This window comes from Sander lucioperca, chromosome 22 (assembly GCF_008315115.2).
Source record: "Sander lucioperca isolate FBNREF2018 chromosome 22, SLUC_FBN_1.2, whole genome shotgun sequence".
NCBI lineage: Eukaryota > Metazoa > Chordata > Actinopteri > Perciformes > Percidae > Sander > Sander lucioperca.
This window is the reverse complement of record NC_050194.1, coordinates 19,267,293-19,279,388: the sequence shown is the minus strand read 5'-3', so window position 1 is coordinate 19,279,388 and position 12,096 is coordinate 19,267,293. Positions and strand designations below refer to the sequence as shown.

Here is a 12,096-nt window from a genome sequence, read left to right as displayed (position 1 = left end):
CCTAGAATTGCGATCCTGAAAATGTGGTCCTGAAAGTGCAGCCTCTGGTACTGCAGCTACAGTACTGTGCAAAAGTTTTAGGCAGGTATGAAAAAATGCTGTAAACTAAGAATGCTTTCAAAAATGGAAGTGTTAATAGTTTATTTTCATCAATTAACAAAATGCAGTGAATGAACAGAAGAGAAATCTGAATCAAATCAATATTTGGTGTGATCACCCTTTGCCTTCAAGACAGTATCAATTCTTCTAGGTACACTTGCACAAAGTTTTTGAAGGAACTCGGCTGGTAGGTTGTTCCAAACATATTGTAGAACTAACCACAGATCTTCTATGGATGTAGGCTTCCTCAAATCCTTCTGTCTCTTCATGTTATCCCAGACAGATTCGATGATGCTGAGATCAGGGCTCTGTGGGGGCCATGCCATCACTTCCAGGACTTCTTGTTCTTCTTTACGCTGGAGATAGTTCTTAATGACCTTAGCTGTATGTTTAGGGTCGTTGTCCTGCTGCAGAATAAATTTGGGGCCAATCATATACCTCCCTGATGGTATTGCATGATGGATAAGTATCTGCCTGTATTTCTCAGCATTGAGGACACCATTAATCCTGACCAAATCTCCAACTCCATTTGCAGAAATGCAGCCCCAAACTTGCAAGAAACCTCCACCATGCTTCACTGTTGCCTGCAGACACTCATTATTGTACCGCTCTCCAGCCCTTTGGCGAACAACCTGCCTTATGTTACAGCAAAATATTTCAGATTTTGACTCATCAGTCCAGAGCACCTGCTGCCTTTTTTCTGCACCCCAGTTCCTATGTTTTCGTGCATAGTTGAGTCGCTTGGCCTTGATTCTATGTCGGAGGTATGGCTTTTTGGCTGCAACTATGAACATGAAGACCACTTCTGGCCAGACTTCTCCGGACAGTAGATGGGTGTACCTGGGTCCCACTGGTTTCTGCCAGTTCTGAGCTGATGGCACTGCTGGACATCTTCCGATTTCGAAGGGAAATAAGCTTGATGTGTTTTTCATCTGCTGCACTAAGTTTCCTTGGCCGACCACTGCGTCTACGATCCTCAACGTTGCCCGTTTCTTTGTGCTTTTTCAAAAGAGCTTGAACAGCACATCTTGAAACACCAGTCTGCTTTGAAATATTTGTCTGGGAGAGACCTTGCTGATGCAGTATAACTACCTATATACTATAATTGGTTGATCATACACCTGACTACAATCCTACAAAATCCCTGACTTTTTGCAAGTACCTATAAGAATTTATGCTGGTTTGAAGGCAAAGGGTAGTAAAACCAAATATTTATGTGATTTAGATTTTTCTTTTGTTCGCTCACTTTGCATTTTGTAAATTGATAAAAATAAACAATCATTATTTATATTTTTGAAAGCATTCTTAGTTTACAGCCTTTTTTCACACCTGCCTAAGACTTTTGCACAGTACTGTATATTTCTGTAATAAACTTCCAACTTTTAATCAAAAAGAAGTATTGCTTTATTCGTGTCAAAATGCTCAGGAACATTCAGCCTTCATGCATACAAACTAATGTTGCTCATACAATCTTGTGTTATTAGAAAATCATCTTTCCTACAGGCAGCAAACTGAGTGAATGTTCCCAATAAATATTCAGTACAAAGTTAAAGGAATACAGCAGGAATACTAGAAATACCCTCGTGGCCACAAACACAAAAACACAGAAATGTATGTCTGTCCATCACTTGCACTTGTATGTGAGGTGTTTGCGATGATAGTGGATCCATGCAGGAGCTGCAACAAGCCCAGTCAGGAAGCCAATCATAGCACCCAGACTGCAGGAAACAGGCCAAACCTACAAGAAGCAAGACAAGTGAGTCTGATCGTTGGACTGATAGATCAAGGAGCTGAACTATTAGATAAGTTAATCCTTTTTACCCTACACTGTCTACACTTGTAATGTTCTGTTAATAAAAAGGAACTTCTAAAAGTACAAAAAAAAAGAGAGAGGAAGGAAAGGAAGGGAGAACAGCACTACAGTATTGTCATTTAGAGTTATGCTTCAATTACCACTGTCTACTTCTAGTTTGCATTTTCCTCCCGTCATTAAGCAGAGAACGCCCTTTATAGTTTTAATCTTTTTGTCATTTAAAAAAAATCTAATTAATTAAATAAAGAGAAGGCTTTAATGGTTACTGTTTAGAAAAAATAATTTCAGACTTATGGAGGTTGTATTAAATACTGTTCAGTGATGAATGAAAACAACTGGCTTCCTGTTAACAGAGGAAACTGTGAAGGAACTGTGCTGTATGCCAGAGGAGGTCAAACAAGACGATTGGCAACGAAATGACAGAAATATACTTCTATCATTGTAGAAATTCAATATTAGAGACTAGCTTAAATTTTTTGTTTTGTCGTTTTATAAATCAGTAGTTCTCAACATATATGACTTGTGAACCCTTACAAGCTTTGTCTACTTGCACAGTTTGCACTGTCTAAGCTTTATGTCCACACCCCCGTCTGTCGCAAGCAATGATGACACAGTGATTAGTGACGATTCTCTCTGACCAGTCAGTAGTCTGCAGGTTTTCACGTCATCTTTTGGTATCGCCTCAGCTCGCTTAGAACCTCGACGGAGGGGATACTAAAAATAGTACCTGTTGGCAGGTACCAGGGACTTTTTTTCATAATGGAAAATCAAAAAAGATGAGTAGAGTCGAGGTGAGTCGAGCAGGTACCATGTAATGGAAAAAGTATCTTGTGACCCTTCAGATTTCTCTTCTGACTCCTTGCAGGTGTGCCGACTGAAACCCTAATGCCTTAATCTGAATGAAATTGGAGTTTAAATATCGAAATCAACTAAAATAAAATATAACACAAACTGAATGCAAAAAATAATACTCTGCTCATCATCATAATGGCTTGCCAATTTACTGAAAAGTTCTTTAGATTTTATGATTTTAATGGGCACAGTGTAACGTTGTCTACTATAGACTAGAATATTCTTGTGTGCTTAAGAAAGTTTTTAAATCATTCCCTGTTTATTTATGTCACAGTATAGCATTTACAGCTGTACTATTTATATTTTCTAGTTGCTTCGGGTCCTCTAATACCACTAACGTTTTTTAGTGAAAGTCTAAAAGACTAGTTTTGTCTGTGAAAGTCTTCTATTTATTTCTGGTAGCATTTTTGTGAATGAAACTTTCCCAAAAACGGAGCGGAGCAGGCAGCCTTATTTGACAGTTTTAGGGGCATCAATTATGGTAATGATAAAATCTCACAAACGTGCACCTCCTCATGAACAGGTGGCATTCATCACAGAAAAAAGGTAAAAGAGGTTTATATTAGGATAAAGTTTCCACAGTATACATTTTGTTTATGAGAGGATTTTAACAGTGTGCTGACCTGCCAAGGCCTGTCCCAGTCCAGTGGTATAGGAAAGGCTCCAACCCAGGCTCCTACCACTGTGCAGGCCACTGTAATCTGTAGACAGGTGTCCCACACAGACATAGCTCTGGAGACGGAGACAGAGCAAAGCAACATCGGTTAGTATATTCAATTTAGAGACACAAAGTAAGCATATGAAACACATGACAGAAGGACAGGGAGCAGTGAAAAAGGAAAGGCAGATTGTAGGCTCACCCATGCCGGCTGAACACTCGTATCCAGGCCTGGACATTGGGGCCGAGGACACAGAGACACCTCAGTGTGGTTAGAGAGGTCAGCAGCACAGCGAGGGAGAATGTCTCTAAGGCGGATCTGGAATAATTAATTACAGGGTATAAAACTTAATGCAATCAATAAAACATACAGCAACAAAATGAAAATATGTAAATATGTAGAATGTCAGAAAAATAATATCACCATGTGCAGATACTTTGTAAAAGCTGTATTTATTCACTTGTTTTTTAACCAGTACGTAATGGGTGATATATTTCAAGTTGCACGAATTCCTATCCTGGTAATTAACTTACTCTCTGCAATCAAAAGCAAGTAACTAGTCCGCCTCTTTTTTTTTTTTTCAAATGTGTTTTACATCACTTTAGTGAACATAAGCAGCAACTCACTCAATCAGCGGAGCTCCATAGAGGACGACCACAGTGTGGAAGAACAGGCACGACAGGAAGAAGTACAGACATGAACGAAACAACCTAGACAGCTGCAGAAAGAAATGGGTGGAGAAAGTTAAGGTAAGTAAATCATGCAAAAAAAAAAAAAAAAAGTTCAAAAAACTTAAAGTTAAAGGGTGCAAGGTAGAGCCTTTGATACCCGGGTATGAATGTTTCTTGGGCTTGAAAAGTTCCTAGGAACTTTGTAGCTGTACATGCAGGTTCATTAAGCTTCAGCAGTCCAAGTTATTTTAAACCAGGGCTTTAGACTTTTCTGTTTGCTAACTTTTATTTAATTAAAATTGGGTTTAATATTCATATGATACACTCCACTGCAATTATTGTTTTTCAATTTTAGCTTATTTTATCTTGTATTATAACCTTTTAAATTCTGTTTAAATGTGTCTTTTTATATTGCCTTATAATTCTTATGTTCTATGTAAAGCACTCTGAATTGCGTTGGTGCAAATAAACTTGCCTTGCTCTTGCCTTGTGTTTTATACAGTCTATGCTTGTGACCTTGTATAGAGAGGGCCTGACCCCTATAGGTTGGAATGGAACCACTGAACTAAACTAAACAACCCAACCGTATAAAATCATTAAAAAAATAGCTAAACCTCAACCAGCAACAACCTTAAAATGATACGTAGCCTACACATTAATGCATCACAGTATTATTCTAGTAATGTAATATATGTTAATAGCCTAGCAGTTAGGACTACTGCAGTCAGTACTTTTTCTTTTCATACTTTAAGTAGGCTAGATTTTGCTGTAACGTTACTTCTGTACTTTAACTTGCGTAGGATGCAGGACTATTACTTACAGCATTTAACATAAAGATATAAAGTAAGTCAGCACCTTGAATCCCACTGTGTGCTTCTTGGTAGGGGGTGTGATGCCGAGCAGCCAGAAGACGGCGACACTGACCGCGGTGACCGCACCGGACACTGAGTAGAGCCACAGCAGGTGAGTGCCGTACACCGAGAAGCCCGGCACGAGTGCCGCAGGTATGACGGTCGCCATGAACACCGAGGCGGCGATGATGGCGTGAGTGGACGCCATGGCTCTGATTTCATGGTCCCACATTACGAAGAATGTAACTATCTGCAATAGGAGAATAAAACAACAGACACAATTGAAATAAAATAATTTCAAATGTTAATTTAGCAACGGATGTACAGAGTAGGTTAAACCCATGGGTGAATTTTGCTCTGGACCTGCCTTCCGTAAACATGCAGTGACAAAGACTTCCGCTTGGACTTCACAATAAAAGTCCAAAGGTATCCTTTGCAAAATGCAAACAGCTCATTAAATAAAACAGAACAATAGAATAATATTTTATTTTGTTTCAGTTATAATATCTTACACCATCTCAATGTATAAGGTATGCACATACGCTTTATTGTTTGTGCAGTCCATGGGTATTCATAATAGCCAATGTGCAGTGTCTATTCTTTTTAGGAAGTTATAATGTAGCATATTGCTATATGGAACAAAAAGAAATCTAATTTTAAAGATCTGACCTAATTGCAATGGCATCATTAATGGCATCCGGTACAAAACTGTAAAATAAAACCTCCCTTAATTTATTACACATTTATTTTCAACACTTTGCCATTCGTTTTGCCTGTTCAATGCTCCACTTATGATATTTCTGGTATATTTATTTTTTATTCCGTTTCCCTTAATGAGAATCAGAATATAGGTAAACCAATTACTTGTAGACTTTATAAGAGATTGTTTCACAGTGTTAGTTGGGTTTTACCGTTGATTGACATATCTGATTTGCCTTTCAAATACTCTTAAATACCATGTAGCCTCTTTATATACAGTCTATGACAGTGACCCGTAAAAGGACAACTGCCGCCTTTAGCTGACTTTTAATTTTAAGGAAAATGATGCGCAAACAGGAAGTATTATTTTGTAAAAAAAAAAAACTTTAAAGCCCACCCTATAACCAATCACAGAAGGTCAGTGAAGATTAACTGGGATATTCTGTGACGGACGGTAGTATCAGCCAATGGAATTTAAGATTGTCACAGCTTTGCCCAATCAATCTGTTGCAAATACGAGAAAGTGGAAGAAATAACCGGAAGTTTACAAACAGTAACCGAGCAAGCTAAGATTTAGCTAACATTTTTATTTTATTTTAACCAACCTTGGAAAAGTATCGGTTTAAAACAAACATAGAGGAGGAAATATGGTTTGTGAAAAGTGTACGTATCACCCTGTTCAGATGCTTTCTATCTTTAAATCTAACCTATATTTGTGCTGGATATTCGTCTAAGCTAGCTAACGTTATGTGTATGCTAGCTAGCTAACTGTGCTCATTACTGTTCTCTTCGTTGTATTGGTTTATAGACACCGACCCTGCACGTTAGACTTTATTTTCTTTAATAGAGAAGTTTGTTTCTCTACAAATTGTGTGTTATTATTTCAGGCGAGAAGAAGCTTGGTAAAGTCATCACACCTGACACCTGGAAAGATGGAGCACGGAATACAACAGGTAAACTGAGGACACACATTCAGTGACAATTTGTTTTCTTTTTGTCGGTAACTATTACTACTGTGCATAGTTCATATATATATCTACATTATGGTCAGGTTATAGAATGTACACATATATCACTAGTCGAGCCAAACAAACACACAATATATATTCCAAGGTCCCATCATAATGTAAATCAGGCTGCAAATGACCAAAATCAACCTTATATATATATATATATATATATATATATATATATATATATATATATATATATATATATATATATATATATAAACACATATATGTTTAATATACTATAGACCTCCCATTTGTGTCCTGAATAAAGTAATTATTGTTATTATTATTATTAATATGTTTGTTTGTGTATGTATGCACCAATCGCCATGGCAAATTCCAAGTAGGGTAACTACTGTGGCAATAAATTCCTTTCTGATTCTGATGTAGTGCCATCCCAACTCTAAGGATTTTTTCCTTTCCAAGGAGAATTTAACTCCTGCTGGAGCTGTTAAGTTTAGCTGTTTACCAAATACAGGTTTTCTCTATCACTCAATGCAAATAAAGATATTGTTGTTATGTCTCTCAATAAGCAGTCGGTGAGACTGATCTGAACACAGGATACTGTGGGTCGTAGCCAATGCCAAAACAAAAAACAAACTCTGTCAACTCTCTGACATTACTAGCCGCTCGCTAGCTTCCCGTACTCTCAACTTAAGTCCTTTTTTCCTGCAGGACATAACAACAGCCGCCTCCTCCCCTTAGCTCTTAGCCAACTAGAGGTGTATAATCTCCTGAGGGTACACAGTCCATTACAATATTACTGGCGCTGTAAACAACGTATGCTTACCTAAATCATGAACCTAAACAGACTGAATACAATGTGAGCCTGACCCTACTGCAATAGAACCTATCCTTAGGTACGTGTGTGTTTATTCATCTGAGTCTTCCCTGTGTGTGGGGGGCGATATCTAATTTAGGGGGCCTTGGGAGAGAGAGAGACACACAGGCCCAAGCCTTTTGTTATCATACAGCTGATCAGTCTCCCTCAATCCTGGAGACCGAGAGTTGACCTACAAGTGTTTAAATTGAACATGTTAGGCTTTAACTTGTGACTTGAATGTGACCTAGGTTACTACTAGTCTCAATCTTACAGCATGAGTGTGTAAGCTGGAAATTCTACCACATCACCAGTCAACCCAAACAAACGTACAATACATATTCCAAGCTCCCATCATTAATATAAATCAGGCTGCAAAGTACAGACAAACCAACTTTTCAAAGTCACTTTCAATATGCTCTCTAATGTGATCAGCTTTAGGATTGAAGAGAGATTATTCCATTATGCAGGTGCCTAACAAAGGAGTGTTTCCACAAAATTCAAAGATACTATAAAAACGTTGTCTCATACAACAGGTGTGTACTTTAATCGGTGAAAAGTAATTCCTCAAATATACTGCTTATTTTTTGATCAAGAGTTTAGATTTCCATAGGCACAAGTGTTAACACACCCAATTACATACACTAACTTTGTGACAGGCAGTACACAAATTGTAAAAAAAAAAAAAAAAAAAAAAAATGAGTAAGTGACATGATATTAAGTTGTTTATCTCATAAATTTGTATACATTTACTAAGGTAGTTAAACAGGACAACAGCCTGAATTTGGGTTCATGTCAACAGTACTTGAGCTGCCACTAATATTATTAATATGTTGATTAGTTTGTTCAATTAATTAATTGTTTACTCTATAAATTGTCAGATAATATGCTGGACATGGGATGATTCAATAATAATAGCCCTGGCTGCTCTTCAGTCAACATGTACAAAGTGTACAGTCCCACTATCATACACTGAGTGCATACAGTATAGAGAAGTACAGTGTAGGTCAGTGACGCATCATGCGTCCTACAGACTGTTGGTAAGTCCTACTGCCTTGAGATAAAAGCTGGCCTTACTTTTTTTCTATTGCTTGCCTTTGCACATTTAGATAGATAGATAGATAGAGAGAGAGAGATAGATAGATAGATAGATAGATAGATACTTTATTCATCCCGAAGGAAATTTTAGGCATCCAGTAGCTTAGACAACCATAACACAACAAACACATATACACATATATCACACATACATAAGAGTAAAAATAAAAATCACTCACAGAAATGCAATGACCATGATAAGGTGCTATGGTAGAGTGTGTGCAATGGTGGTAGTGCAAAAGTGAACAGTGCAGGGATTGAACAGTGCAATAGATTATTATTATTATTATTATTATTATTATTATTAAATATTAACTGACTATGAAATATTAACTGGCTATGAATAAGAACAATATATAACAGGGAATAAATTATAAGATGTAGATGTTATGACCACAGTCCAGATTGTGTAGGAGGGCTAATATAGCCTATAAGACAGTTGTACAGCAGACAAAGTGATATAATGGTAGGGGCTGAGAGAGACAGACTCATGCTGAAAAGTCAATTTCTCCCCTCCCCCTTTGTGTGGTATTGAAGAGTTGGATGGCCCTGGGGACAAAGGACCTCCTCAACCTGTCTGCAGAGCATGACAGTGACAGAAGTCTGCCAATGAACATGCTCCTCTGTTGGATGAACGTGCTGTGTAGTGGGTGGCGGTCATTGTCCATGATCGCCAGCATCCTACTCATGGTCCGTTTCTCTGCAGTTGCTGTGAGCGACTCCCACCTCAATGGCGACAACAGAGCCAGCTTTCTTTACCAGCCTGTTCAGTCGCCCAGCGTCTCTCTTCTTAATGCTGCCTCCCCAGCACACCACAGCATAAAATAGGACGCTGGCAACGACTGACTGGTAAAACATCCAGAGGAGCTTACTGCAGACATTGAATGACCGCAGCCTCCTCAGGAAGTAGAGCCGACTCTGCCCTTTCCGATACAGCCCATCCGCGTTTGCTCACCAGTCCAGTTTATTGTCCATGTGTACCCCCAAGTACTTATATGTGCTGACCACCTCCACATTGACCCCTTCAATGGAGACTGGTAGCATGTGTGGCTTAGATCTCCTGAAATCCACCACCAACTCCTTGGTCTTTGTTGCGTTCAGCTGCAAATGGTCATTTTATTTCATTTGAGTGAAACAATAGTTATTTGAATCTTTATGTTGCTTCATGACATTTAATATTGTATACACATTTTGCCTTCTCTGTTTTGTTTTGTGATACCTAATGTTATCAATGTTCAACATACATTTTTGCTTTCAAACTTCTGATGAATTTTCACATACCACAATGTAATGTTGCTTAGATGATGATGTTTAATTGAGTTCTTTCTGCTTCTTTTACTCAGAGGGTGGTGGGCGTAAGCTAAATGAAAACAAGATGCTGACTTCTAAGAAAGCCAGGTCAGTAGTTTACTATTTTCTCAGTTTTTATCTACATGAAGTCACACTAAAGTAGTTTTTTTTATCAACTCACTCGGATTGTTGCACTAAAACATTTAGCATGTTAATTTGTTCCCCAAACCTGTGCTGCTAGCATTGCAAAAAACATATATTAGTGCATCTCTAGTTATGTATCTGTTTATCTCCACCTCAGGTTTGACCCATACAGCAAGACGGGCTTTGCTACCTGCAGAATCTGCAAGAGCTCAGTTCATCAGTCTGGATCACACTACTGTCAGGGCTGTGCCTACAAGAAAGGTATAAACTCACTCATACTGGACTCCATACTGAGCCGAGAGCCTGATGAGTTTTATTATATGTTCAGCTTGTGTGTTTTCCCATCAAAATGTCCTTTGGTGTTCCTGTACCGTGCTGTGGCTAAGACTCATGGAATCTTAGTTAAATAACAAGATGCTTTCTGGATCAAATAGATCTGATAACATGTTTTTGATATGAAGTTAAGATGCATAAACCAGTAAATGCACTGGTGGGATGACTAGTACATGCTACAAAATGCAAGAAGTTCAGGACCTGCTCCTCATATTGCTTTTCTCTCTATACTGATATTTTTTTAACTGTTTTTCTCTTTCTTTCCCTTTTTTGTCTCCAGGAATCTGTGCAATGTGTGGACGGAAAGTTTTGGACACTAAGAACTACAAACAGACATCTGTGTGACAGTGGGCTGATCAGAGAACTATTCTATGAGTGAATAACAGATGTGGGGATGTGACTGATGTTCATGTTAGTCATCTTGTCACATTTTCAGTAGGTTTCCAAAATGTCCTTCTCACCATACAGCTATAACGCTTTTGTCTTATTTTTCCCCACCTTTGTGAAAGAGAGAGATTTGGAGCTGGCTTTGCCCTCTTATTACAGAATATCATATAATGCCACTGGAACTATTACAGTGGCCGTAAACAGGGAAGCACTGTTGTATCCAAATACATCACCGGTCATTACCTGTTGAGGCTTCTAGATTTTTTTGTATATTTTAAATTCAGTACTTAGGCTTTGATTCTTTGCTTTTTTTTAAGTTGATTTCTGTATGTAATATATCAAGTGTTTGATTGAATAAACAATTAAATATGAAGGACATTTGACAGGATTCTCAGCCCTAAGCCATAAAGGGTACACTTTTAGCCTCTTACGCACAACATACTCACATTTGTCCTATGTAATAATTGGTTTACTCTTACATAATCATATTTGGAAACTGTATGCTGCGCTGTCAGGTGTGGACCCCCCCCCCCCCTTTCTCTCCTCCATTGCTGTTGGAGATAAAGGTTATAGTTCATAGGTTTTTTTCTAACGACAGGCTGCTCCTTTGATATTTAAACGCCTTGCTCTCCCTCAGGCCTTCAACTATGTGCGCACTCTTGTTTTTATTTCTCATTATTGATTTATGCAGTTGTACTACAGCACAAAAACAGCATCAGTATCCAGTTAACGCACATAATATACTGTAGGTCATGTTGGGATGTAGCAAATGAGTCATTAACCTGCCCTGTTTGCTTAATATATCACTGCCCTTTTGCTCCTGTTCTGTGTGCCAGTGTATTTAGGGACATCAGCATTTTATCTGTTTGAGAGATTTGACAGTCAGGAACCAGGGCTCCATGTTGTGGTTTGGAAATTTTGGGAGGAGAGGATCTGCGATAGACTAGTTAGAAGGCATTTATAAATTTTGAGATACCCCTATCGGAGGTAGAACAAAGAACAATGTATAAATACACCCCATAAATAAAAGAAGTGCAAAATAAAGCTGATACACCGGAACTCAAGTAATTTCATAATACAAGCTCTGATTGATTCTAAATTTGTGACAGTGAGCCAGGGGGTTCATCCACATGTGAAAAACAAAAAGTAGGATAATTTCAAACTTCTATATTTAATACTTTTGTACTTTTAAGTAAAAGTTTGAATGCAAGTGTTAAATGCAATACACAGTAAACATACACAGACACCTGTTTTATATTATTGGATCGGTAATATTGATGCATTCAAGAATAATTTTAATGTAGTTGGTTTAACAATGCATCATATTTTTGTGTCTTCATCTAAAAACTAATTAGTTCCTCTGCAGG

General features: G+C 38.1%; 2 protein-coding genes across 2 annotated transcripts; one reads left to right on the top strand and one right to left on the bottom strand.

Annotated features, from left to right (window-relative positions):
• Positions 1–1,479: 1,479 nt before the first annotated feature.
• pigf (phosphatidylinositol glycan anchor biosynthesis, class F) lies at positions 1,480–5,344 on the bottom strand. The gene is made up of 5 exons (XM_031315781.2): positions 4,950–5,344; positions 4,050–4,141; positions 3,625–3,741; positions 3,388–3,496; positions 1,480–1,837 (listed from the first exon to the last, which is right to left on the bottom strand). The coding sequence occupies exons 1-5, from the start codon at positions 5,175–5,177 to the stop codon at positions 1,724–1,726; spliced, it is 660 nt and encodes a 219-aa protein (XP_031171641.1). The 5' UTR covers positions 5,178–5,344; the 3' UTR covers positions 1,480–1,723.
• Positions 5,345–6,092: 748 nt separating this feature from the next.
• cript (cysteine-rich PDZ-binding protein) lies at positions 6,093–11,112 on the top strand. The gene is made up of 5 exons (XM_031315465.2): positions 6,093–6,307; positions 6,532–6,597; positions 9,919–9,973; positions 10,167–10,270; positions 10,623–11,112. The coding sequence occupies exons 1-5, from the start codon at positions 6,292–6,294 to the stop codon at positions 10,685–10,687; spliced, it is 306 nt and encodes a 101-aa protein (XP_031171325.1). The 5' UTR covers positions 6,093–6,291; the 3' UTR covers positions 10,688–11,112.
• The last annotated feature ends 984 nt before the right edge of the window (positions 11,113–12,096 follow it).